This window comes from Tribolium castaneum, chromosome 4 (genome assembly GCF_031307605.1).
Source record: "Tribolium castaneum strain GA2 chromosome 4, icTriCast1.1, whole genome shotgun sequence".
In the NCBI taxonomy this organism is placed as follows: domain Eukaryota; kingdom Metazoa; phylum Arthropoda; class Insecta; order Coleoptera; family Tenebrionidae; genus Tribolium; species Tribolium castaneum.
Genome location: NC_087397.1, coordinates 7,852,787 through 7,878,432, shown reverse-complemented (window position 1 = coordinate 7,878,432; position 25,646 = coordinate 7,852,787). Strand labels below are relative to the sequence as shown.

General features: G+C 37.3%; 1 protein-coding gene across 1 annotated transcript; it reads right to left on the bottom strand.

Annotated features, from left to right (window-relative positions):
- Positions 1–2,611, bottom strand: LOC103315179 (uncharacterized). The gene is made up of 6 exons (XM_008203188.2): positions 2,371–2,611; positions 1,828–2,027; positions 1,025–1,273; positions 602–785; positions 373–545; positions 1–322 (listed from the first exon to the last, which is right to left on the bottom strand). Exons 1-6 carry the CDS (start codon positions 2,555–2,557, stop codon positions 113–115), a joined length of 1,203 nt encoding a protein of 400 aa, XP_008201410.1. The 5' UTR covers positions 2,558–2,611; the 3' UTR covers positions 1–112.
- Between the last annotated feature and the right edge of the window lie 23,035 nt (positions 2,612–25,646).

Genomic DNA, 25,646 nt, shown 5'->3' with positions numbered 1-25,646 from the left:
TGAGAACTTCACACATATTTGATCTTAGAATATTTCGCATGTGAAATGTTCCTTTATTACATCACATGTTAGGTATATTATCTCATTTAGAATTAGTGTTTCTGGGATCGAATTACTTTTTGGGCCTTTTCATCGCTTTCAGTTCTCTGTTGGACAATTTGAACTCCATCTTGTTGTCGCGGTAAGCTAACGGGTTTTCCGACTCCCTTTCCTTCAAATCCGCTTTCAGCTCTTCAGCGCTAACTTCGTCAATCCGTTTGCCCTTCCCATAGAAAATGTCTTCGGTGTATACCCGGTCCTTCCGCCGATAAGTCCCGTGAAGCTGCAAAAATCTTTCTATATACTCAAAATTCAACAAACACGCCAACTGACCTTATCCCAATAGTCAATATTAAAAGCGAAATTCACGTGGAAATATTGATGGTGGTTGTCGTGAAAAATGGCATCGGGTTGCCACGGTTGCCACCAATATGCTTTAAAATTCACACCAGAGTGATCGATGATCCCGTGGTAATATGTGTACAAGGCCACGACGTAGAACGGAACTAAAAATAATTAAGAAGGAAACAGTTGGACCAAGTTTCAAAGTGATTCATCTTACACCAGTGCGTAGGAATGATGAAAAGGGGCAGAATGTCCATCAACTGAATATGGAGGGCTTCCACCGGGTGGATGGCGGTGACGGAAAACGCCGTAGGTTGTTTGTACTTGTGATGGAGCTTGTGGAAGTTGCGATAAAGGAACGGTGTATGGTAGATCCTATGCATCCAATACGTCACATAATCCTTGAAACATAAATCCGTTGATTTTTTCACAAGCAAAGACACTACAAGTGTGTAGAGGGTTACAATATTCAGTCAAACTTTATTGAAAGTGAGACTTAGGCACGTCTGAGCTTATAAAAGCTCATTTCGGATGCAACGTTAGAACGGTGGTGTAAATACTAAATAGTGTTATCGATCTGTATGGTCGGGGTTGAACAAAGAGTGTTTTAGTAGCAATTAAAGTGCTCGTTTTCCCTAACCTGGTAGATAAAAATGACAGGCCATTGGAGGAAAAACCATAACCAGCCGTAGTCCGCAACGTTATAATAGACCGTGCTGTATCCTCCGTTGGCGATGTAGCAGGCTAACAACGCTGAAGTCGACGCATTCAAGAAAAGTGTCAGAGATCCGAGGATAATTTCGTGTCTCTCCAATTCAGGAGATAACCACTTCTTCGGCTGGCATTTCCATTCTTCAGCTCGGTCACGTCGGCGTACATAGAAGTACCACTAGAAAGACAAAGAACGGTCAAACGTTATTACACCATGCATAGGAAAACAAGTCTTAAAAGTTTATGACAGTCCCTTCTGTTTCTTTACCCAACGACAAATGTTTATGCGTGCACATAAAAAGCAATTTGCACCTCTTCCAGTTTATGTTTTCTTTTACAAGCCTGATGGAAAAGCCCGGCATAAAACTCGCGGTAAAATTGTAAAACATTGTTCGCAAGGCGTACGCCGTGATGCGGATAGTTAAGCGATAAAATTCACATCATTGACAACAGTACTAAAGGGGTTTGACTGAAACACCTGCATGTACCGACTTGAGCACTTAAATCTGATAACAATTCAAATCGATCAGACTGTATAATTCCAATAAAGTGCGACAATGTAGCAATTTTTAAACGGCTGGAAAGTCGTATCATAAAGAAGGAAATCAAATTCGAATAAGTCAATAGCGTTCAATTTAATACAGAAAAATGTAAATTCCCTGCGCACTTGTATGCATAAAACGAGAACAAACAAGGAAAGCGCACTTCCGTCTCAATGACGAATATACCTACGTGTAAAAATCCACCTATAACAAAATACATAAGATATGAAACAAGACATGAATACATCCAATAACTCCAGAAATCTTGTAGTCCTAGAGACTCCAATGACATTTCGGACCACTTGAAAAGGACGTCGCCACTTGAGTTCTTTCCACGACCAGTGTATCCAAATTGCCGCGCAATATGCACAAAAATATTCACCCAATCTCCTAAAATACAATTTCTTTTTTATGAAATAAAGTCATAATGCTATTGCTATATAAAATTGAGACGTGATTAGCTTCAACCTAGTAACAATCTCGTTTTATTTAACTCATTCGCAATCAGATTAATTAGGTTTACACTTGCTGAAACAAACTTTTGCAGTTTTGTCATTTTTTAAATAGAATTTAAGCTACAAGGCAAATAAAAAATTTTTAGATTTTTTATTTACATTTGTAACTCTAGTTTCCTATTTTGCATTTTATGAATAAATTTGAAACTGAGCAAAATTTTAATGTAAGTATTATAGTAAGTATTATAAAAAGCCTTATTAGAGAGTTAAAAACGTACCATTAATAGAGATTCCTACTAGAAAAATAGATATCGTTGCCAACGATTGTCTGACCGTGCTTGGCAATATTTTCCAAAAATTATTAATAGTGTCACTGTACTTTTCAGTCCATGTTACAGCCATAGGATCTGGTATCCAACGATTTAAATTCCCGTTTTGAGAACGTTTTTTTTTGTGATTACCCATCTTTACTAATAATACCGCGAAACTGGGAGTAAAATAAATACACACGTCTTTTTACTAATCTATTATTTATCAGATTATGATAATACAATTAGACATGAGTACATGTGCTTCGGCCAATTTGATGAATTAAGAACACTTGTACTATAGTAAAATAAAAATCATATATCACTAGGTGAACTCGTTCAATAAGAGAAATAGATAAAACTCAGACTAGTAACATTTTTTAGTCTATATCTGTGATGTACTTCTATATTTGTAATCAAACCCCTTTAACCTTTAAACAATGCAGTGATAAACAATAAACAAAGCTTAGGCTTATTATCAAATCCGAATTCCTTCTCGCACTCGAATTTTGGCACTGTTAAGTATTTAATCTCACGAAATCGTATAGGATCTATGATAAAACATAAATCCAAGCATTCTAAAAAACTTACTAAATAAATGCTAAGAATAAGCAGGAAAAATCTTTCACTTGAAGTTACCTTGTAATGTTGAATCTCTTGTTACATATTTTTTTGTATGAGCAAGAAAATTAAATTTACTCTTATTGTGCATATTATCTAGATTTTTGAATTAAATAAGCGCCAACTTCATTTTGCATCATCCAGCGCCCTCCTTTATACAGTAGACAAACAAGACGAAAGTCTATTGATTCAAAACGAAACGCTCTGTAGAGAGAGGATAGGTTTGGATTTCATATACACTCAATAGTTACCTGTAAATAAATACTCTGAACGTATACATGAGATAGCGCTGCAAAAACTAATATAGATGCGTCTACTGATTGTATATTTTTATTAAAAGTATATTTTATACCTCAAAAACAAATAAGCCCACAGAATTCAGCGAAAGCTATTAAATATTTTATATTTTTTTCTATGCCTGTGACTTTTTTCAAAATTTTTCAAGAATTCCGTATACTACCTAGTGAAAAATACTTTTAAGAGGCTCACCCCGTATAACAAAATCTTAATTAAAATGTGATGCAAGTTAAGAAAAAATATGAACAGAGCAAAGATAAGATTATAAACATTGTATTCGTCATAAAAGTTGCGCTAAAAGAAATAACACGTGATCAAGCATTACTTATGAAGTTCAAGATTTAAAACTAATTTTTGATCAATCAAAAACAATGCAATCGAATGCGGGTTTCCTAGCTAAATATTTGCGGTGCAACCCAACAAGATTGTTGCCTTGTAAGTGTACACCAATAGAACCAATTAACAATAGAATTCCGGGTTTCGCCCGGAGTCTCCGTGTTTGAGGCCTCAATTTCCAGGTTCCGAGTATTGAACACAATCTCCTAGCAATTCATGTTTTTAGGTACACCTTTTTACGAAACTTTTATTGAAAAATTATAGACAGAATAAATGTTTTATTTGTTAAGCTTTATTACCTACCCGTTAAAATTAACACACGTATTTCTTATACACTCTTTATATGTCTAATTCATAATTTGACGACATCTTATACCATGGTATAGCAATAGTGAAATCTTTTATTCTGGCTAAATGAAGGCATCAAAATGAGACTAGAACTCCTAAAGATAAAATTTTGCATACTACATACTAAAATAAACTTTGAAACTGAATTTTTGAGAAAATATGTACCTTTGGTGCAATTCACCAATTTTAAGTTTGTTCAAACTTTCGTTGTACCTAGAGACTGCTCAGCTGTATATGTAGTATACTGTACTATACTGTAAATTATGAACATTTGACCATGTAGTAGTAGGACTTTAGGAATAGGTACCTTTTTTGTCAAGAAAATGTGTCTAATAATGTGTTGCTGCATGTTTTTTTGATCTTATGATTAAATTAAAGTTCTCGTATTTCCAGGTGAGACAATTCGAAAAGCTGAAAGCTCTCTTGAACTAGAGATTGTGAATTTTGGGTACACGGATAAATTGTCACGGAAGACTTTTTTTCAAAAATTTTATGGAACCTTCCAATACCCAGGAAATACAAGTTATGTTCAAATATTTTTCACTAGCTGTGGAACTTTCCATTGCCGGTTTAAGTAGATACCTACCCATGAATATCCTGCCGTATGCTGTCAACGCAATTGGAAAACAAATCGCAGCATTCTTTTGTGTCCAATAACACTGCCGGTCATAATTTATCGAAGCCTGCATCACGCAGTTATCGTCGTTCCATATATGTTATAAAAAGCTGGAAAGAGCCTTGTCGAAAGGAAACCATCAATTCCCCGTCAAGTCAGCATTACCACAAACGGAAATCCACAAACAAAAATCGTATTCCCAAAACGTCGAACGACCAACACAGTGCGTTAATAATGCATCAGAGCGGCTAACATTGATGAATGTGCGTCGTTTAAAGGCTCGCAGTCCGAACCAGCTAATTTACATGTTAAGAAGCGCCGCCTTGCTTAACGAATTCTGCAGAGGTTGTCGTCGATAGCTGACGTCAAGACAACTGCCATCATCACAATGGAACATCATTCATGTGCCCTGCCCTGTCCTGTCGTCGGCGGTAATAAGCAATGTAAATGCTAGTGATTTCGCGTGTGCGACGCGCGTTTATTAGGTACCAATAAGCGAACGTGTGCCATTTAAAGATAACCGCCAACTAGGTGTGGTCAAAAACACGATATGTCACCACTGGCAAAAAATTCGACCACCAAATGGCCAAGACTAATATGGACAACAATGCCAAAGAATTTCTCATTAATTCCAACTGCAAACACCTGCACAGTGCAGGATGGCTTTGTGGCAGCTCTATAAAGTGCCATAATGGTACAAGACTAAACAATCAGGAAAGTTTCACTTGGAACAAAGCGGAATGCAAACTTTACGCACTATCAAATTGAAATCACCATTCTAAAGCAACAAATTTAGTACCTTTGCAGTACCTGCTGGTACACAATTCCAAGCTTTGTTGACAATGACCACTAATTTAGACGTTTTTTGCCAGCACAAATAAAGCCACATGTAGTATAAATAATGATAATAAATAAAAAAATTCGTATGCCTACTCATAGCAAGACGAGTATGAACAATGCATCGTTGCGGTGTATAAAGCCATTAAGATTAAATATGGCAATGCCGTGCCTACCTTTGTTGTATCGGGAGCAGGTCGATTGCTCTGCAAATGCCGACACATTCACCAAAGGATGTGGGATTTTGTTTTACATCAAAGCTTGCAAATAAATCTAATTTATTGCAAATTTAAATTCAAACAGATAACAGGAGTGCTGAGTGAGACAAAAGTATTGATTGCAAATTATTCAGTTAATTAACTGTCAGGTGGGCATTTAATTAAGTAATACTTGCCTTGGTAACGACACTTTATCAATATTGGAAAAAAATTATTGCATGTCCGATGTCTGTAAATGCAAGAAGGATCATTAATTAAACGGTTTCTCTGCTCAAACCTGAACCTGTATCAAGATCAATGCGCATTTTTCGTTTTTCTCTAAGTATTTTATTTTCTCGTCTCTTGTTGACAAAGCTTGGATCGTAATTCAAAAACTAGTTATAACCCGTCTGAATGTTTAATGTTTAAATTTTAAACAACTAGTAATTTATTTATTGAAATTTCCTGAATAAATCATCACCTCGTTATGTCTTTATTTCAACTATATCTCGAACCTATTTCCCCTACTATGATTAAGTACTACATATTTCCTCATTTCCTGCACATCTATATACGTCCACAAATCTTTCTCAACACGCAATATTTACTGCCGCTAATGACCGTTCAACCCTTGGTTAGGGTCAATTTTGCATTATTTACTTACCTAACAATGAAAACCCTACACCTAGTTTCAAATGAAAACTAAATAAGTGAAACAATTACTGTTTATGTGTATTTACTTTTACTCGGATTTACCATGGAGATAGATTCAGAGCCTGTGAAATAAGTCATTAATTATGTATATAGGGGATGGCCGAAGTGAAGCATAAAAAGCACAAACATGTGTCGAGTCTTTCTTTTATACCAATAATTGTCATGCAAATGTGTCCCACACCCTGCATTGAACATTGAACAAAAACACATTAATAAAATATATGACCTGATTAGAATATATGTGCATGTTAGGTGTGAGAATATATGACAGGAAGTTGACTATAAATCAAAAATAAACTGTATATCATTGCTGATAACATGCATGTTTATTACTTGTGGGGCTATTATGAGAGAAAGGTATTAATTAAAACATAACAAGCCCACTGTTAATTACACTGCCTGTATACATATCCATAACATTAATATTCCAGCCAGACTAATTAACAGATTTAATTATCGTAAATTATGTTATAACCAATTCTACAAGTATCGTATTATTCATGTGCCTGCGTTCGAATTAATTTTAAATGATATAGATTTTACATCGGACATATTCATCACATCATTTTTCAAAATAATTAATGCGCTACCGGATTCGACCGGTTCGATGTTTATCTATCTCGCTGCGACATCCATCATACATTGTTTCAAACAAGACAATGGAATTATCCCAGATAAATAAAAAATTATTTAAAGGTAAAGTTACAAAGAGATGAATTTAAATTATAAATTTTTGCAAGTGCGAGTTCACTGGCCATTGAATTACAGCCTGTACACGCTTTGCATGAAAAATGCCCCAAGAACTTTGCTGCTGACACCCCGGCCTTTAAATTTTTTCGCCGAAATTTAATGAAATTGCAATGAATTTACTGAAGTGTGCGAAGATAATATAACAAAAGGAATGGCAATAATAACAGTGCTCCTCGAGGGGATTAGAAGAGCAACCTGGATGTCTCAAACAGAATTATTACTTAGTCAGAATTCCTTTTTAGTGAATTCTTGAAGTGGAAACTAATTGCTTGATGTTTATTCCCTGTTAAGTCAGTTCGAATTCCCCCAGGTGTTGTGCTTGTAAATTACTTTTGCATAAAGCATCACTGTTCAATTTGAAATTTAAAAACACCGGTCTCTTGAAGCTTTCTTCAACGCAGGTTTGCATCTTCACTTGAGAGCTTTCGCCGTAAGACCTAAGAGGACGCCAGGATTCAGCTCCGAACCGATTCAATATCCAAAACAAAACGCTTTTAATTTTTCTTCCGGTTCATAATTGAGTATTCGAGTGTGTCATTTGGGGCGACACGCAAATACAGGCAGCAAAGAAAAATGTGGCCCTATTAAATTTCGACAGCTATCTGGACGGCCCCTAATTTGTTTCATTTCGTAATATTGAGGGGCCAGATCAAACACATTAATCTCCATGAAAGGCAGTCATAATTTCCTTTCAAATGATAAAGACATCCATTTATCAAACGCTGTTATATAAATTATTAATAACGCGTCAAGAACTGCAAATGATTTCCGTAGTTTAGATCATAAATAACGGCGCATTTGCATTTTGAGTGGAGCTTCGTTTCGTGGATTTTTTCTTACACGTTTACCATCCCAGAAACAATTCCCCGCCGTTGGATGCACTACTTGTTGCACACATTCTTAGAGCTGTTGAGAATTTTGAAGCTGGCGGAAAATAAACAATTCGCAACTCTAGTTAAACGCTCAACAGCTGACTTGGCGAAAATGGGGCTAGTACGTCAGCTGTCTATATGCGCAACGAACAACCATTAACGACCAACAAATTAAAAAATGAAAGTAAAACACTTATTCACGCTACAAGTGACTCAAGATATTTTTATTCGTTTACTGAATATGTATTTTAGTACAGCCCGAGCGAACCAAATTCTGCCTTTAGAAATTTACTAGTAGAGAGTGGTACCAGTGGTACTATAAGTACTCCACAGAAGTACTCATTCCAACACCATGTGCCTGAATTTTCATATTGAATTCAGTTTTAAGATAGTTATTACATCTCGGTTCTCGAAGTAGATCTACAGTTGGCATTATGTAATGTCGATGCAACCGCAGCTGATAGACAATCCTTGAGCGGAAATCGAGCAAAACCGCATCAAGGTAATTACGTCCCCGTAACTGCGTAGTCGCCTATAATTTCGGAAGCTAGCGTGATAAATTAAGAGGATTCAGATGCGGGGTGTATGGCGACCAGTCAATCACACCAAACAATAGTCCGGCAAGATCAGCACGTCTGTTCAAAAACCTGAGATATAATCGGGGGAAATTAGTTTAAGAGCTGATCCCGTCGGCGTTCTTTTAAGCGTCATGTCCGCGTGTCAAAGCTGAATGGAGTGCCGTATCACGACAGGTAATTGACCATTGTGTGCCGTAATGCCGCGGAAAGGAAGCACACAATGCGCGTTTATTATCGGGCTCTTTCAGCAGCCGTCACGGCGCGTACAGCCACGTCATTGCACGTCACACAGTCACAAAGAGCACACCGTAGATGGCACACTGTCTGACAACTTGACAGTATAATTAAGAACTAGTACAAAACGACAAAACAAATCTACACTTTAATTCATTACGCATTATTTGTGCACACATGAGGCCTACAGGGGCGCTCAGTTGGGACAACATAAGTTTGCACATCAATGAGGGCTTGGGACCTGCCCCAAACACCCACATGTTTTAATCAAGCGGCGGTAGAAGATAGGGCAGGCACTAAAATGCACTCTTTCTGTTTTTCAACAATAAGAAAATAATAAAGGAAAAAATATACAACACAACCACTATTGTAAATCGTTATCTTAATTATCAAACCTAACTCCAAAACCGTTTTTGTGGTTAATAAGTAAACTTATTTTTGTTTTCTGTAAATTTTTAATTTTGTTTTGAAGATACGAGTCTTTCTAAAGATAATTAAGAATATGAATAAATATGAAGATACGAGGTCAAATTTTGTACCACTGATTCGAATAATACAGGAATTATTTTAAATGAAAAAATTTCAGAACACAAAGTAAAAATTTGGATACCAAGTGATCGGGATTTATGAACCAAAAGGCTTCAATTCACAGGATCAGTTTATCCGATCACATGGTGCAGTACCAAAATATGTACAACTATGAATATAATGTGTGATTTTTAAATTGGGCGACAAAATTTTATCCTTGGTAGTATTACACGGGTGCCTACAGGCTAGAAGGAATAGTAAAAAAAATCTCTGTAAAACGGTTTTTGAAATACAATTTATTTAATTTATGTTGGAACAAAAACGTACAGTTAGGATTAATGACGAATGAATTGCTTTGATACAGGTCCTTCATACTCTAAAAACATTTTGCGAAAACCAATTAGATTTGTTTTGGTTATTGTAGTAAACACTACGAGCTAGAAATTAACGCCTTCAGCTTGAAGACACTTTCATGTAATAACAATATTTCTAAAAAAAAATGGATTACTTAGTTAAGAATGTGTGCTGAAATAAAGATATAGGTAATAAAGCACGATTCTAATCCTTTAAAGCGAAATCAATAAAGTTTTATTTTCGCAATAAACTACGGAGTAGCAAACAATAACATATGTTTAAAGCGAGTTGTAATAATATCCCGTAAATGCAACAGTGTTTTACATTCACTTGAAAATAAGTAGGTAGTTATCCGCTGTTGCAGTTAGCACAGCATCCAATTATTACGTTATTCCGGACGTGAGCGAATAAAATTAAATAATTCATGGGGCGTTGTGCATTAGCTTGAAACACTGAAATAAATATTAAGTTTCTGTTTATGTGTTTTAAACATTTACACAATCTCGGAATGGAAACAGCAGTCATATTAACTTGACAAACAATAAACACTTATCATCCTAACAAGCATTTTATTTCCCTTGTAAATTCGACTTGCATCGTCCCTCGGATCAATTACGGCGCAATCAAATGGATCTCTCGCAAGTCGGGATGGTTTTGTGCGAAAGTGGAGCGCGAAAAGAGAGAATTTTATGACGTGATCAACACCGGCTAATATTCAATGTGGCGGAATAGCAAGTTGTTGCTGTCAGCTGTCTGCGGCGCGCAGTCGAGCTGTCAGTTAGCTGTCTGGTTTACATGTCTGTCGGGTGTGAGCCCGCCGTCGTGATTACGGTTGATAGCCGGCAAAAATTGGATCTGCATTTTATCAACTTGCTGATTTGCATACGTAATGGAATGCGCAATCCTATGAAATTACCCTCTATGTCGCGTTGGCCTTAATAACGGATCCGATAACGTGCGGCGCTGTCAAGATAATTACCGCTGACGGATCCTATAGAACGAGACGACTAATTAAGATCATTTGAATGGCGTGAGTGACAGCTACAGCCGCTTGAGCAATTACACGCAACACCGACGAAGAGCCACGGGAAATCGTTAGCGACACGCATTCGTTACTACCGACGACTATAAATATATGCAAGCGAATACGACGCCAAACGACATCAATCTGACGGCATTAATCGACCTACGGTCAGACTGGCGACTTCTGGATAACATCAGCCTTAACAAAAATTAGCTCCGAGTTTAAACGCCGTTCGGAAATTCAGACCGCATCCGAACAACCTCAGATCCGCTTTCATGTTTTTCGTATTTAAACTATAAAAAAATATTAGTTTATTATACAGCATGGTAGGGAATGGTTAAGCAAAAATTTGAAACTAGATACAGGATGGCAAAACGAATCTATTAAGTAAAATTTGTAGAAGTATATCAAAAATGCATAGTTTTCCCAATTCCATTATTCTTGCATTTCAATTTGTATTGTTTATTAAATTTTATGGAAAACAAAAAAAGTACCAGAAACGGAATTTCTTGACGAATAAAAATGCTAGTAAAAATTTTGAAAAATTCTCAAAACGTCCATGCGCTACTATGTCTATTTTGTTTAAAGAAATCATTAACTGCTAATAAACTACCGTAACTCACACAGTGGCTTTCAAAATATGGGTTTTAAACTCGTCTGATCATGAAAAAATATTGCTAAGCCATTCCCTAACACCCTGTATAGAAAAGTTGATCATTATCTGTTTCGTTGGTATCTTCGACAAAAAAAAATGATGCAAAATTTCTAGCTTTTTCATAATTTTTTTAATGTAAAGGCACTTTTTTTGATGGCATGAAGCATATTGAAAACCGATGAAGTATCGTAATGGAAATGAAAACTACAATTTAAAAAAATGAGAACAAAAAATTTAGTGGACTAATGGCTTTGATGATGTCCTATGGGTGTATTCCGGATGTCCTGCGGACTGGGCGCCTATGTGTATAAAGGATGTGGGTTTTGAGTGGTAATTGTTAGCGACTTTCCAAACTTTTAAAACAAGCCGCTGTCAAGAGCATTTAATTAGACCTCGAGAGCTACTACACTGTGTAATAATGAAAGCTAATTGGAATTTCGTGACACCCTGTATCTTGTCTAAGCTGTCAAGTTGATTAATTGTGGGTACGATGTGCCCCGAATGTATAAAAAGAAATTCCAGGTGTCATCTTTCTGACAAAACTAATTTGTATGTCGGCCTGTAAATAAAGAACTGTTGGGGGTTTCCGGAGGTGAGCTCCACCTGAAGGAAGTGGTAAATTGAATTGGAGTCTTCCAAGCGCGTGTGACTGCATTGCTAAATTATAAAGATACACGTGTGAACCTATTAATCGTTAGTTGCTTGGCCGATGGTATCTCAACCAGCAATTATACTCACTCTATCATTGTGTTTACCAGTTGGCGGGCGTGTTCGTCAATGATATATGACCGGCAATGCATAATGTGCCCGGATACATACTATATATTTAATAAAATGGCTTGTGTGAGTGTTGCTGAATAATAATGTAATTTGTTGCTGCCAACGGTGACCTCACACCCGGAGGCCACCAGATAATCATTAAAGTTTACAGCGAGAGGTTTTCTCCGGCCGCCTACATCACACCGTAAACCAACGCTGCCGAGCACCCATTAACGTGAATATATGACTCTCATTAATCACCAAATGATTTTTTATTTATAATCGCGAGGATTCTATTTGCATATTTAATTTTCAAGACGGCCGACACAAACGACTCGGAGCGAATGAGCGGCGACTGGAGCGAGCATATTTCAACACTCAACTTATTCTACACTCTTCAGAGATTTCTCTGCTTACTTCCATAATTAAATTTGCGAAAAACTCATTTGCAATAACGAGTTTTCCATGTTCCGTAGGTACCATTTCTGCTCATACGTGATGCAATCTCGATCTGTCGCTCTATTTTCTATTTAGCTTAGTCCAGTGTGTTGCAACTACAAGTTTCTGATTCAACTGAGATTTTTACCAAAATAATCCCAGAAAACGATCTTTCTGGAAATGTGAAGGTTAGAGAAGTGAGATAAGAAAATTTTAATGGCAATTATGAATTTAATTAAAGCAGTTCTTATCTAAATCCTTGTCGCAGTTAATAAAGCTGCTGTATAATATTTGTTATCCATCACAGCTGGTCTTTTAATGCCAGCATAATGAAATTATTATTTACATAACAGCGGCCGTAGCGCGCGTTTATACAGGCGCGGCCGTTCCACCAGGAACATAAATCTCAGTGATTTACGAGCGAGTGGCGCAACGCGACTATAATCTGTGCAATGCACTTCGCGAACGAAGAGACCAGAACGCAATTGTCGAATGACGAACGTCTTTTAACGAAATGTCAACATGTCGACGCATTGTTAACCCATTTGCATTTGAAATGTTGCCTTTTTAGTTCACCGTATTATCATTTCATTATGCCACAAACAGAAAAGGTCTGCAAATATGGGGCCACTTGCTAAACACAAGCAGGACAAAATTTAAATGCAATCGGAGGCAACAGTTATACACATTACTCTTCTCTTCAATAATCTGAATTATGTACGAGTAATATGTCTTATTATTACCATAATAAATTGACTTTTTGATTTATGGTCCATTGCGCATGTATTTCTTAAAACCATAATAAATCAATGAAATCCTAAAGATTGCATCTGCTTTCGGTGATCCCAATTATGACAAGCCCATAATTTTTAGCTCACTTATCGCTCATTATACTATAGTTCAGTCCACGAAGAGATATAGTACCTAATAAAAACGCCCCCTTGAAAGCGCGTTGTATTTTTGCAGTTGTTCAGTAAATTCAGAAATTTTTAATTATTTACATTGACTTCGATAGCTCATATTTTTTTTAACTTTAAAAATACTATTACTATTACCAAGTATGGGTTATGGTTATGGATAGGCGCGCTTTTATCGAAGGATTATCAACAGGACTAAAGAATCCTTCAGGCAAAGGAAAGCGATTAATTATGCAGTATATAGAATCTGAAAATGGATTTGTGGATCAGTGTTTGGAGGTTTCTGAATCCAAAAAATCGGGGGATTGCCATCAGAAAAGGACAGTGTAAGATTACAGAGAGGTTCTCTAAAGTCTTGGAAAAATTAGAAGACAACGGTGTTATTGTTATTGATATCGCGTCGTACCGTAGCATAAAATTAATGTGCCCATTGTGGGAATAAACACGGGCAGATATTCAAAAATGGATTCGCCAAATGAATATTTTTTTTTCGAAGGATCTGTTCAAAGCAGAATTACTACTGTTAAGAGAATTAAATAAACCCCCATAAATGGCAAAAAGTTTAAATAAAACATTTCTCCACCCTACTACTGCAAATTAAACCCATTTGAATTAATATGGGCACAAACCAAAGGAGAGGTGGCAAGAAAAATTTCAACTTTTAAATAAAAGGACGTCGTAGAATTCTTTTAAGAAGCAGTACAAAATCTCAGTGGAAAAACGTTGTGGAGCATGTAAAAAATTGAAGAAAAAATGTGGCGCTTGGACGAACTCCTAGAATTGTAGGAAGTTTCTCTTCGTTTCTCTGCTTTGCAAAATAACAGAGCATCTCTGAAGTTATCTCTCTGTTTGTTTCAAATATCTTTCCTTCGATAAAACGTTTGAGCTTAAAGAGGAATCGAAGATCGAAAGGATGCAAGCAGAATAAGGTAGATTAAAACTACAATTCGCTCAATTTTTTATTCGTCCTTTAAAGGACATGACGGTGTCCTGTTAGCGAAAAATTTTACAACAGAAAATAGAAAGCATATACAAACACATATACAAATTTTATCATTCAGTTGTACTGGTGGTGGACAACTGCTCTTTAACATGATTTTTACAAAAACAGGCATCTACCTACAGGTAAAGGCAGTACTTTTATACACATCGCATTTATATTGTTTCAATTCCGACGCTTTTTAGGTATCACGCCACCCACCTTTATACTGTTGTGTTTATGCAAACCAGTGACAGATAAATTACACAGTCTGTGCAAGAAACATAAATTGGACAAAGTAAAGGGCATTCTGAATCGGACAACCTGTCATTAGACAAAAACGAATGGCTCTTTGAGCCGGTGATAGAGCTCCGTATGATACAGTGTAAATCGAGTTGCGTCGAAGCCACCACCACGAACAGACGCTGCTCCGGAAAATGTATTGTTGGTGGTCGTCGGGCCTTTGTGATGTCGCCTGCCTCATAAAGGAGAATAAATGGCGTCATTAGGAAAGGGGCCGTGTCCTTGTATTTTTGCCCGCATTTGTCGGGCCTTGTCGCCCACTTAATCATTGTCGTCGGGGCGCGCGTGACGTGATTTGTCAATGGTGGCGGCGCAGGGCACACCGGCCTGAAAACTCTACTAAATTATACTAAATAATCGAATGCGGAACCAGCTCGCTCGCTCGTTAGGGATCTAATTGGATGACAATGAATAAATGGGGCAAAAATCAAAAATGTTGAGAAAGACGCTGCTATGTTTGTATTATCATTGTCACAAAGGGTACTAGAAGGGTTTGTAGGCGAAATTTTCGCCGTTGTCGTTCGGTTATGTAGATGGGAGGCTGAGACCATTAGTCAATAGGGAGACGGCTTTTGCAGATTAATGTTAGCGGTTCATCCATTACATTTATCCTTCATCTGGTTCGCACCGCCGTCGATAAATCAAGTGCGGAAACAGTGCAGTGCGGGCAGCTCGCTATAAACTAGAGAGCACAAACTCAGATTTACGGCCACTCTCGCGGAAAGTGTTAAAGAATTATGCCTCTCTGTAAATGAGATGTGTCTGCAGCCATACATATACATGTCATCTTGGCAGATATAAATAGGGAAGATGAACGTTTTCTTTTAGGCGCTCGCTTACATCCCTCGTTTCTCTTGACTTGCAAGCGTGAGGGTTATTTTTCTCCGTCGTCCGGAGAGCTGGGAGGGAAGCCAAGACGTATGGGCTCATCACTCTGGCGCGCTGTCAGGCGATCTTTCTATCTTGTCGACCCGCTTTAGGAAACCGTTCAAGTTTGTGTTTGCCGTTCGCACTGATTTACACGATGAAGACAAATGCCGGCTTTCAATGCGACCATTCGTCACAAGAGAAATTGGAACACATTCGCTCAAATTCCCGGTGGGTGTGATGCGTGCGTTTTTTATAGCGGCTTTATATGGCCTTATTACAAGCATCATTTTTAAAATATGTGTCCGCACCCAAAGCGGCCCGAATCTTCAATTGCCGTGCATGGCTGACTCACATCTATCATTTCACGCCAAAGTGCCCTGTGATAAATTACTCGGCCTGCCGGCATTAATAATGATTTCCCCAGCGATTTTTACACATAAATTCTAATAGCATGCCTAAATTTATGCGACCATTGTGTGTTTATCTACTTTTATAACGGTATGATTTACGACAATCGCTCGCCGCAACAATCACTACATTATCGACAACTGTTTCTTAAATCATTGTAGGGGAAATCCCAAATGCGAAATAATTTAAACCTTTGTTCTGTGTGGTTGCCACAAACAATTAAAGCTTCCACAGAGAAGTTTTATATTCAAGAATTCACTCCAAAATCATCAAAGTCTTAAAAAGCGTATAGTCATTTTTTGAAATACAAAACAAGGTTACGAATAAGTTTTTACCAAAAATTTTAAACTGCCGGCAGTCGATGCTCTTTACACAAGCGAGTAAAAGATTTGCTACTAATGTAGTAAAGGGCCGTGCTGTTTCTGGCACAGGATAATCTCAGCAAATTTGTTTTTATTACAAATACATACTACCGTTTAGACGGACATTCCTTTTGTGCTTTAAAATTATGAGTCCGGTCCTATCTGTCTACTTGAGGATGATCAGATAGATAGAAATTATCTCTGTTATCAAAAACATTTTATTAAGACGAAAAAAATGAAAAAAATTAAAGAAATATCGTTTGTTCTATATCAGCAGGTTTTTTCAAAATTTCGTAGGGCGGTTATGACGTCATAAATTCAACTTTTTAAATGGAAATAACTTAGAGTTAGAGAGCAGATACAGAAAAACGATTTTCACTACTGTAATAAGCGTTTTCAGTACTATCATCTAGGACCAAGACGCTCCAAGGAGCGTCTCAACAGCCTGTACAACATATTAAGAATATCAAAGTCGAAACAAAAATGGTGCATATTTGCCTAAATAAGAATATTTTTTGGAAAGTTTAGTTAGATAACGAGTCTGAGATAGTAATTTTATGTCATCTTGGAGACTCCTCTTTAGACCTAAGCTCCTTATGATTTGCAAAAACTAACATATGGCAAACGAGCAAGCTTTCCTAGAAGCAAAAACGGATCTAAAATGCTAAGTGTAGCTTGCAGTACCCTAGAAACTGCACTTTACTAAACACTTATTCATGGGGGCAAATTTTCGTGACTGCTATGCCTAGGCCGTGACATTCACACTTTATTGTTTGAGATTAGACTTTCAGTTTTGCTGGACACAAGACTGCACGCCCTGCTATTGCTTGAATAATTCACAATGCGAATTTCGCTGATGTCATCTGCTGTATTGGCTTTACATAAAACAGCGAGTGACAGGTACGTGCTGCTCGAAGAATATAAATCTCATTCACAAAACTTTTTAGAACACACGAGAAGTTATTCACTTGCGGTATTTTTCCTTGCAAAACAGTCGGTGACTTTGTTTGCATAGCAGTGAAATGCTTTTTCCAACAAAGAGAAAAATACCCACTAATGGATATTGCGTGCCAGTTGGACCATTTGGTATGATAGGAATGTTTAACAACTTTATTACGGAATGACACTCGCATGTGAAACTCGTATGACGCATTTTGCTATCTTAATTAAAAAAAAGAGAGAATAATTATGCAAATTTTGTGGTGTATGGCGACGTGCGTGTTCATAAAAACACAGTTAGTTATGATTCAAAGTCAACCTTATCGTTATAATTTATTGAAACTGAAACGATTCCTATCTTTTATAATAACAATAATCCATTTTCTGTTTAATTATTCATCGTTCTAGGTGCCATTGTTGTTTTTTCCTCCTAACTGTTAATGTTCAAATAAATTAGAAAAAATTACCACGTCCCTGCTTTATTAAAATTTAATGTCAAAACTCCATAAAGTGGAAACTAAATGTTAAAGCATATTATGCATTTCAATGAATCAGTTGATTGGATATTTAAATTCAAATTAAGAGGAAAAAATACAGTGAATACTAATAATTTTATAGGACGGATGTCGGAGCTTTTGACTAAATGCGTGACTGGCTCACATTGATTTGTTGACAAGAAATAATTAGCTGCTACTTGCCTGTTTAATATTCAAGCCAGGCTCATTTATAACGGAAAGTATGTGTGCTTAATATTTTAATTTAATGGCTATCGACTTCGTTTGATACATTTCATTAGTTCGGAGAATAATGTCATTCCTTGCGTTTTATTTTGTCAAAGCTTTACGATTTATGGCCCCAACGTGGTATGAAATACGAAGCGAATTCGTTCGAAACCAGTCGCTCAATTCGCAGCGCGTTTTTGTCATGACTCGAAACTGGATTTCCGAGTATAAATAGTGCCGAATTTTGTGTATCTAAAAGAGCTCCAATATCGCCGAAACGATCCCGCCGCCCTAGCAGGAAAATAAAGTGAATACCGTGAGTAAATCAATTCCGGGCAATCGTTGGTGTGTTCGGGTCGCCCCAAAGCGATTAGATTGCCCGAACAAGACCACAGTTCCACTATTGCGGTTGTCGCATCAATAAGGTGCCGGTCAAGATTTATGTGGGCAATTTGATTGCGGCCGCTTCCATCCCATAAATTTCCCCGAAGGTCCTGGCGGAAACACGCCCGTTTGGCAGCCGAAATGTCTCCCTTCTTCTCCTCGTTGTCGGTGTTGCCTTAATTACCGGCTGTGTATGTTATTGTGTTGACTTGACCACGCCTGGCCACACTGTCCGCACCTACAACGAACCTCTAATTAAATATCTTGTCGACATCGTCAAATAAAGCCGTAAATTTCAGTAATCACGCGAACACTACGGAAACCGACCAGGGATAAGAGTGTGTGCAGTGGTCGACCAAGGAGGCGATGTTTAATTAAACCAAATGAGACTGGAATATCTAATTGCGACCCACGGAGGCCGTGTATTCGCTTGTTAATCGCGGTTCGGTTCATCGTGATAGCCACAGTTTCCACCATGAGAAAATGCCGGCATTTGCATTTTTGGTTAATTATGTTAATGGTGCTGGACCCTTATCGGTTTGTCGATGTTATCGCCGATAAACGCCTATTTTGTTGCATTAGGACCGAGAGGCGGTAAATCGGACTAATTTATTGCTAACATCGCTCCAAACCGCACCATAAATCCACTCACTCAAAGGGCCGATTTTCTATACCAACTCAAACCTAATTTAAAGCTAACCACCCGAGAAAAATGCTTTCGCACCCAGACCGAAGCCATAAAACTTCGGAGTGATTTAATTTTTATTCGCACACCCATAACAGATCCTTCCAATTACAAAACTTTTGACCAAATCCTTCCTATTTTCTATATTTTTCTCCTGCTATTCCTAAATTTATATACTGATCCGAAAATTTTGCAAAAAAATAAGATTTATTGATCACAGCAATAGCTTTATTTAGGCTTTTTTTCGGTTTATATAGCTAAAAACTTCATAAAGTAAACCACTGAATAACATTTTATACAAGTGTCATTCCGATTCGACTTCAAATGACCGAGGTTAGTAGGTATAGAAAATTCTTTCCGCAAACGTATTGGTGAAAAGTAAAAACCAATTTTGAGCAACACTAATTAACAGGTAAATGAATAAAATAATCAGGAAGCTTTGCTCGTGGTTTATTACCATAATAATTACAAAATTCATCCCAAATTTTTAACACAACACAAATTTGACAAGACCATAAAACAAGGCAGGTGCAAAATTGGCGAAGGATTATAAGCCCAGGAACGTAACAGTACGCATTAAACACCCCTTTAGTAGATACGTTTATCTTTTTTCCAGGATATTTAAAAAAGCTTAATCTTGCGCTGGAAATGCTATAACATAGTATTTTTTCTATTTTGCACATTTTTAACCAACAGAAATAAAATTTTGGACTGTAGGAAATTTTGCGTCATTATTTACACGGTAGAAATGAAATTAAGTTAATAATAATTTGAAACGTCGTCGTTTTACTCGTAAAAATAAATTTTGAAAGCTTCGAAGACGTTTTTTAATGTATCAATGCCTCTAAAAATACGAACTCTAGCGCTAATCAACGATTCGATTTTAATCATTAACTTTGTTTGCGGACGATTTTTAGAACTAATCTTGAACTAGACCAGGATTTATTTAAAGCGCATATGCGGTTCAGAATCAGTTACAATTTCGTCCACCGCGAACGATAATTTATCGTTATCAAGTACACAGTAAATGTTTAAAAACTAACAAGCCTTCAAAAATTATCTTCAAGTTAGGAATGAGTTACTCGAAAAACCTTGATACGAAAATTTACAAGTTATAGAAAACAAATCATTTTCAAATTTACAAACGTTATTTTATAAATAATTTTTGATTTAGTAAGGTATTATAAATAAATCTCGATAACCAAAACAGACTATTTTCTTTATTGTAATTCAAAGGCATTTCCAACCTCAGAAAGCTTCAAAGACACGAGAGTAATAGAAACAAAACCACTCTCGTCAAATGAGCAAGTCTAGAAATAAAAATCCTACATCGAGTCCGAGGACCGTTTGGACTGGTTCTCAAATAAAATCAGAATCTTAAACCGGCCGTTGGACGAAAATCTTAAAAATTTTCACTTTTTGAAATTAAATTATAAAGTGCATTTTTATTGTAACCTGTTTTTTTGTGGTAACAGTACTAAGCAGAAACTGACAAAGCAGGACAGTAAATTTGAAAATCCACAGGTGACTTGACAAGCAATCATTTTTGAACAATGTTTATTTTACGAAGAAATTACGTCCTTTCCTTTAAGAACCTCCATAAAACCAAAGGACAATTAATTTTAAAACATTGTTCTTCGGAAGAAATGTTGGTTATGCCTTAGAAAAGCAGGATTTTGAGATAGGCAGCTTCTAAAAAATAACTGCTACCGTCGGTGTTTCGACGGATTGGTTGTCAAAATCTGTTTCATCCTTCGTCATGCATCGAATCGAAAGGGTTGTCCGTGAAGAGGTGATTTAAACGGCTGTCAGAAGAGTGTTGAAATGCGGTGAGGGCTAAGCATGCAACATGTGGGGCACGAAATCGGCCACGAGAACATCTGTCCGCTGTCACTCGTCAGCGTCGGTCATATTTTCCTCTCCGTGTATATCGGCGCAATAATTAGCACATGTTAACATGAACAAGTTGGGCGGGACATGCAGGGGGAGCGTTTGAATGACAGCCGCTCCCTGTCGACGAAATTTTCCGCATATGATTAGTGGCGAAGAGAGTGTGGCACTTCATGAAAATCGACTAGCTGAGGTTATAAGGCCACGTTCGTTTCTCGTTATACCCGCGCGATATCCCTATTTGCAGTTTATTTAAATTACTTTCATACTTACGAATATAAAGCGATTTTCACGTCGACTTACCGAACGAAATCGTCTGACAAAACAAAATTGATAGATTTTCGTGTAAGCCTACGTGCAACAAAAACAAACGGTTCAAAGAATCGGGAAAATCCCCTACAACAGACGACGCCTTTACGGATACACATATTTCATAATTGATTGCGCCTAGGGAAAGACATAACGGACCAAATTGGCACATTTGTCTTTTTTATATTCGACGAAAACGAATGGGGGATGCTTCTGCTTAAAAGACGCGATCCTCAAATTGATTGTCTCACAGGCAATGTCGCGTGAAAAGCGACCAACTCGCGGACATTTCCCTCACAACGAGCAATAACATCCGTCATTGGACGACGCTAATGCATTGAGCAATATCCAGCACCACCAATCACGCTCTAAATCCTCAGCGTCTAGTCGCAATCATCTTGATACGACAAGTTGAGGCAATAGATATCCTTTATACCTTAACTTGAATAAAACTTGTTTTTACACCTCTATGCGACACACGAGGCAATTCCAATGCGAATTGTCGCTTTGAAATTTAAATCTCCCTCTTATATTTAACATTCCGATTCGTCTTTGCATTAATAATCGCCTTGGTGCATGTTGATGGCGTCCATATTTACTCCTGCGACAGCGAAAGGGTGCCTCGGAATGATGGTAACATGGCATCATCAGTCTCAAGCAGTTTGTCACACTAACTGCTCCAAGTGATATATTCATGAGGCTCCTTTCCATTTCATTAGCATCGCTAATGTTTCTCTCCCCTGTACCATAACTTTCAAACTCCAGTTTTATTGGCAAATAACAGCGATGATGGCATTGCTCTTTGGAGCGTTTTCCTAGCTCTCTAAATTCCCACTGTTTACGATACTCTTAAAGAGCGTTGTATATAGGCGTGATATTGCGACGTTAATGCGGCTTTATGGAAATATAGGGCTCAATATCGGTGAGAAGGGGGCATTAATCATAATTAAGTGTTTGGTAACGACCGAAGTCGTGCAGGAAATGGCTCCAATAAACGTAGACATGTCTGCGAGCGGAAGATCATATTGGTAGCGCCAGATAAGGTGAAAATTGCATTCCTTATCCTAACCCTAAATGGAACTTTGAACCGAGGCTCAACATCGACCTCAAAACGACCAACTATCAAACGTTTAATTATCACAATCCAGATTTTCGCTGTATTCACAATCAAAAACATAAAAAACAGACAAACGTTCAAATAAAGTTAAAGTTTAACGGGGAAAACAACAGTAATTGCTAAATAAACTTAACACACCATTATTCCCGTCGCCTCCTTTATAAAATATAAAATAGGATACTGAAAAGTTTCACCAAATTGCTTTCCCGCTGAAAACAAATTGTTACATTAATTTATAGTCGCTGCAGTTTATTCAAGCTCTTGCTTTGTTTTACTCCAAAGAAAAGATAAGAAAAGCGACAATGGAATCAAGGGCGGACGAGGACCTACCACTAGACTCTCAAAAAACATAGACTGACGGATAATAATATTTGTATTATTAAAGACTGATTTTTTCAGGTATTTTCACTTTATGTTTATTTCGTACCTACTTAATGCCTTAGACTTATTAAGAAGAAAAAACTCAAAAAACAAGATAAACCAAGTATTTGTTTACACCTGCACTTGCGCCAATCGATTTTTATCTGTTTATAGCGTTTCAATACGTTTTTGACCTAAAAACCCAGAAAATGTCGACGTTTCGTCTGTTCCTGCAAAGGACATCCTCAGGACAGGTTCTGGTCGCGAAAGCCTCTGTTCTTCCCTGTATCGACTGTATCGACCAATCATTAGATTGGGTTAAAAATTACATTACCTTTTTCTATTTTTGTAGCATTATAAAGACCGGTTTATACAAGGTGAATTGAAATTTAATTTAAGATTAATTCATAATTAAGTGGCCATTTATACACTGCATTGGCAAATGTCAAGTTAATACATTTTTTTAATTTTCTGTAAACCATCACCCAGAATCGAAATTTAAGATTTAGGAGCTCGAGTCACAACCGACCGAAATTAAGTCCTCCATACCCCCACATGTTTGGGTTTGGTAAAATTTTAGTGAGCTGTTTGTTGGCACACGGACTACAGCGTTAATCTCTGTGTATATACAGTACGTTTGTTGGGGTATGAACTTTGCTGTGTAAAACAGTTGCTAACAAACACTCGAACTGCTGTGTCTACCGCTTCTATCCAGGTTTATTGGAGAGAGTTAATTATTCCATGAGTACGCCATAACCTTGTCATTATCGTACGTTAAAAACCACACGCTGTGGAGCTTTTGATCCCACGCATTCACGCTTTAAACAAATCACTCCTGGAAAAGTAGAGCGCATCCGTTGACGACAAACGCAAGGCTTTCACTATCTAATCGCAAAGCTTTGGTGTCAGCACTTGGATGTAGTTATACACACACATACACACTCCTAACTATCAAAGCACCTGACAATAATAAACATCGCTTTATATCCATCTGTCAGCAGATTTTTTAAACTACACCTGACTCACATAAATACATCATCTGATGTGGGGATTTGAGACGAAATGACTGGGATGTTTAACTAGATCAAAATGTAATTAAAAGAATCATGTTTAAATTGATTTATGTGGCTGTGAAATCCCAAGGAAATGAGGACATAAATCGAAGGATCACTTTTTTGTTACTTTCTTAGTCATTTGAGTTAAAGAGGGGTCGAAAATTTATTATTCTCTACAACAAAACTGAAAATATAATAACCTATAATTTGAAAATCTATCAATCCATACTGAAATGATATAATGGTAACAATTTCCTCAGGTTGCTTGCAACTGCTTATTACAATTTCCTGACTATTTAAAGAACTGTTTGCATGCATCTAAAAATTATGTAGTTACCTTACCTATAAATACTATACTTTGAAGGAGAAAGCATCTATTAGACACTTGGTCAATATGCCGCTAAAATTTTTCGACAGTTCCAATTCAACTTGTGGTCATAAAGAAACCTTGGCTTTTTATGCATGACTGTCGTATCTTGTGAAAATGATTATGCCTCGTGACCGAATTCAATAAATAATGAAAATAATTATTATGCAAAACAAAACGGTAAATAATGGCAATAACGATAAAATAGTGCCTATAAAATTAATGACTCGTATCGTTTACTATAATTATTATGTATAGGTAATTAACGATAATAATTTGTGTTAATTAAAAATGATTTGTGTTAATTATGATTATAATAAAAAGTATATTTTAAATGGTAGTAAAAACGTACGTTGGCAGAGAGATTAGAAGAAGCCTTCTAAGTGGGCACCGAGTCATCAAGATATGAATGTCGGTCGTTTTGGCTTATTTATGAAAGTAGTCAGATTGATCGTTTACATGTGTTAAAGAGCTGTAACAAAAATATCTCGCTCTGAAAATGGTAGCAAGAAACAGATGACGGGTGTTCCAAAACTGCTGGTTGTCTGACAGTGACCGACGAGAGGTCCGCGTTATATGGCGGTCGATTTCACGGTGAAGAACAGGATATAATTACCTGCTGCGTTCATTTCAAAGGTTTCTTGAAAGCTCTCATAAATCGTGTCGAGACACCGCCGCAGTATGTGAAGAGAACGTCTAATTTATTACAACAGCTTCACATCCAATGAAAAATTCCGTTAAATTTACGATTATTGTCTCATCGATATTCCCAATCGAGTCTTGAAGGAAGAGCAGACGTGTAATGAAGAGCTCGGCCTCCACGTCCGGAAAAATCTGCGGAAAGCCCGATTCGGAACTAATTCCTCGAATAAACATATAAATCAGTCTAAAATATATTGAGGCACTTATTTTAATGGAATGCCCACTCATTTATCAAAGTCCCGGCAAACTCGGCGCTTTGCGCTTGTTATAGAGACATAATTTATGAGAAAAGGAAATAGTTATTTCAATTTGAATCGAGTTTGAATCGGCGGAACGTGCACAAGGGCGCGAAGGGCGTCCAAGACGGCGTGGCGAGGTAATTAAGAACTCGACTATGATCAATAGGGTCGGGGCAGCCGGCAGCCCGCGGCGCTTGCCTCATTAATCCTGGGGGCCTTTATTAAAAGAATTGAAGAAATATGGGCGGAGCGGCCAGACATCCTCTCATACCGGCGATCTCTAACGCGTTACGTTTAATCAAGTGCCGGGGCGGCAATTGAATTAACGGGGCTACGTGAGGGCGGAAACTTGTAAGTCGAAGGACCATTAGTCTTTCGGAGCAAATCAGCGCTTTGTCGCTCCATTACAAATTTCACTCGTTATTGCACTTCTTTAGACCTATGGAGGCACTCTTGCAGGATTTGAGAATTTTACAATAA

Excerpts from the sequence above, each read along its gene's own strand:
- LOC103315179 (XM_008203188.2), bottom strand. The coding sequence starts at position 2,557 with ATGGGTAATCACAAAAAAAAACGTTCTCAAAACGGGAATTTAAATCGT. Across the intron at positions 786-1,024 it reads CTGTCATTTTTATCTACCAG|GATTATGTGACGTATTGGAT; the intron begins GTTAGGGAAAAC and ends TTATGTTTCAAG. Across the intron at positions 323-372 it reads ATATTGACTATTGGGATAAG|CTTCACGGGACTTATCGGCG; the intron begins GTCAGTTGGCGT and ends AGATTTTTGCAG.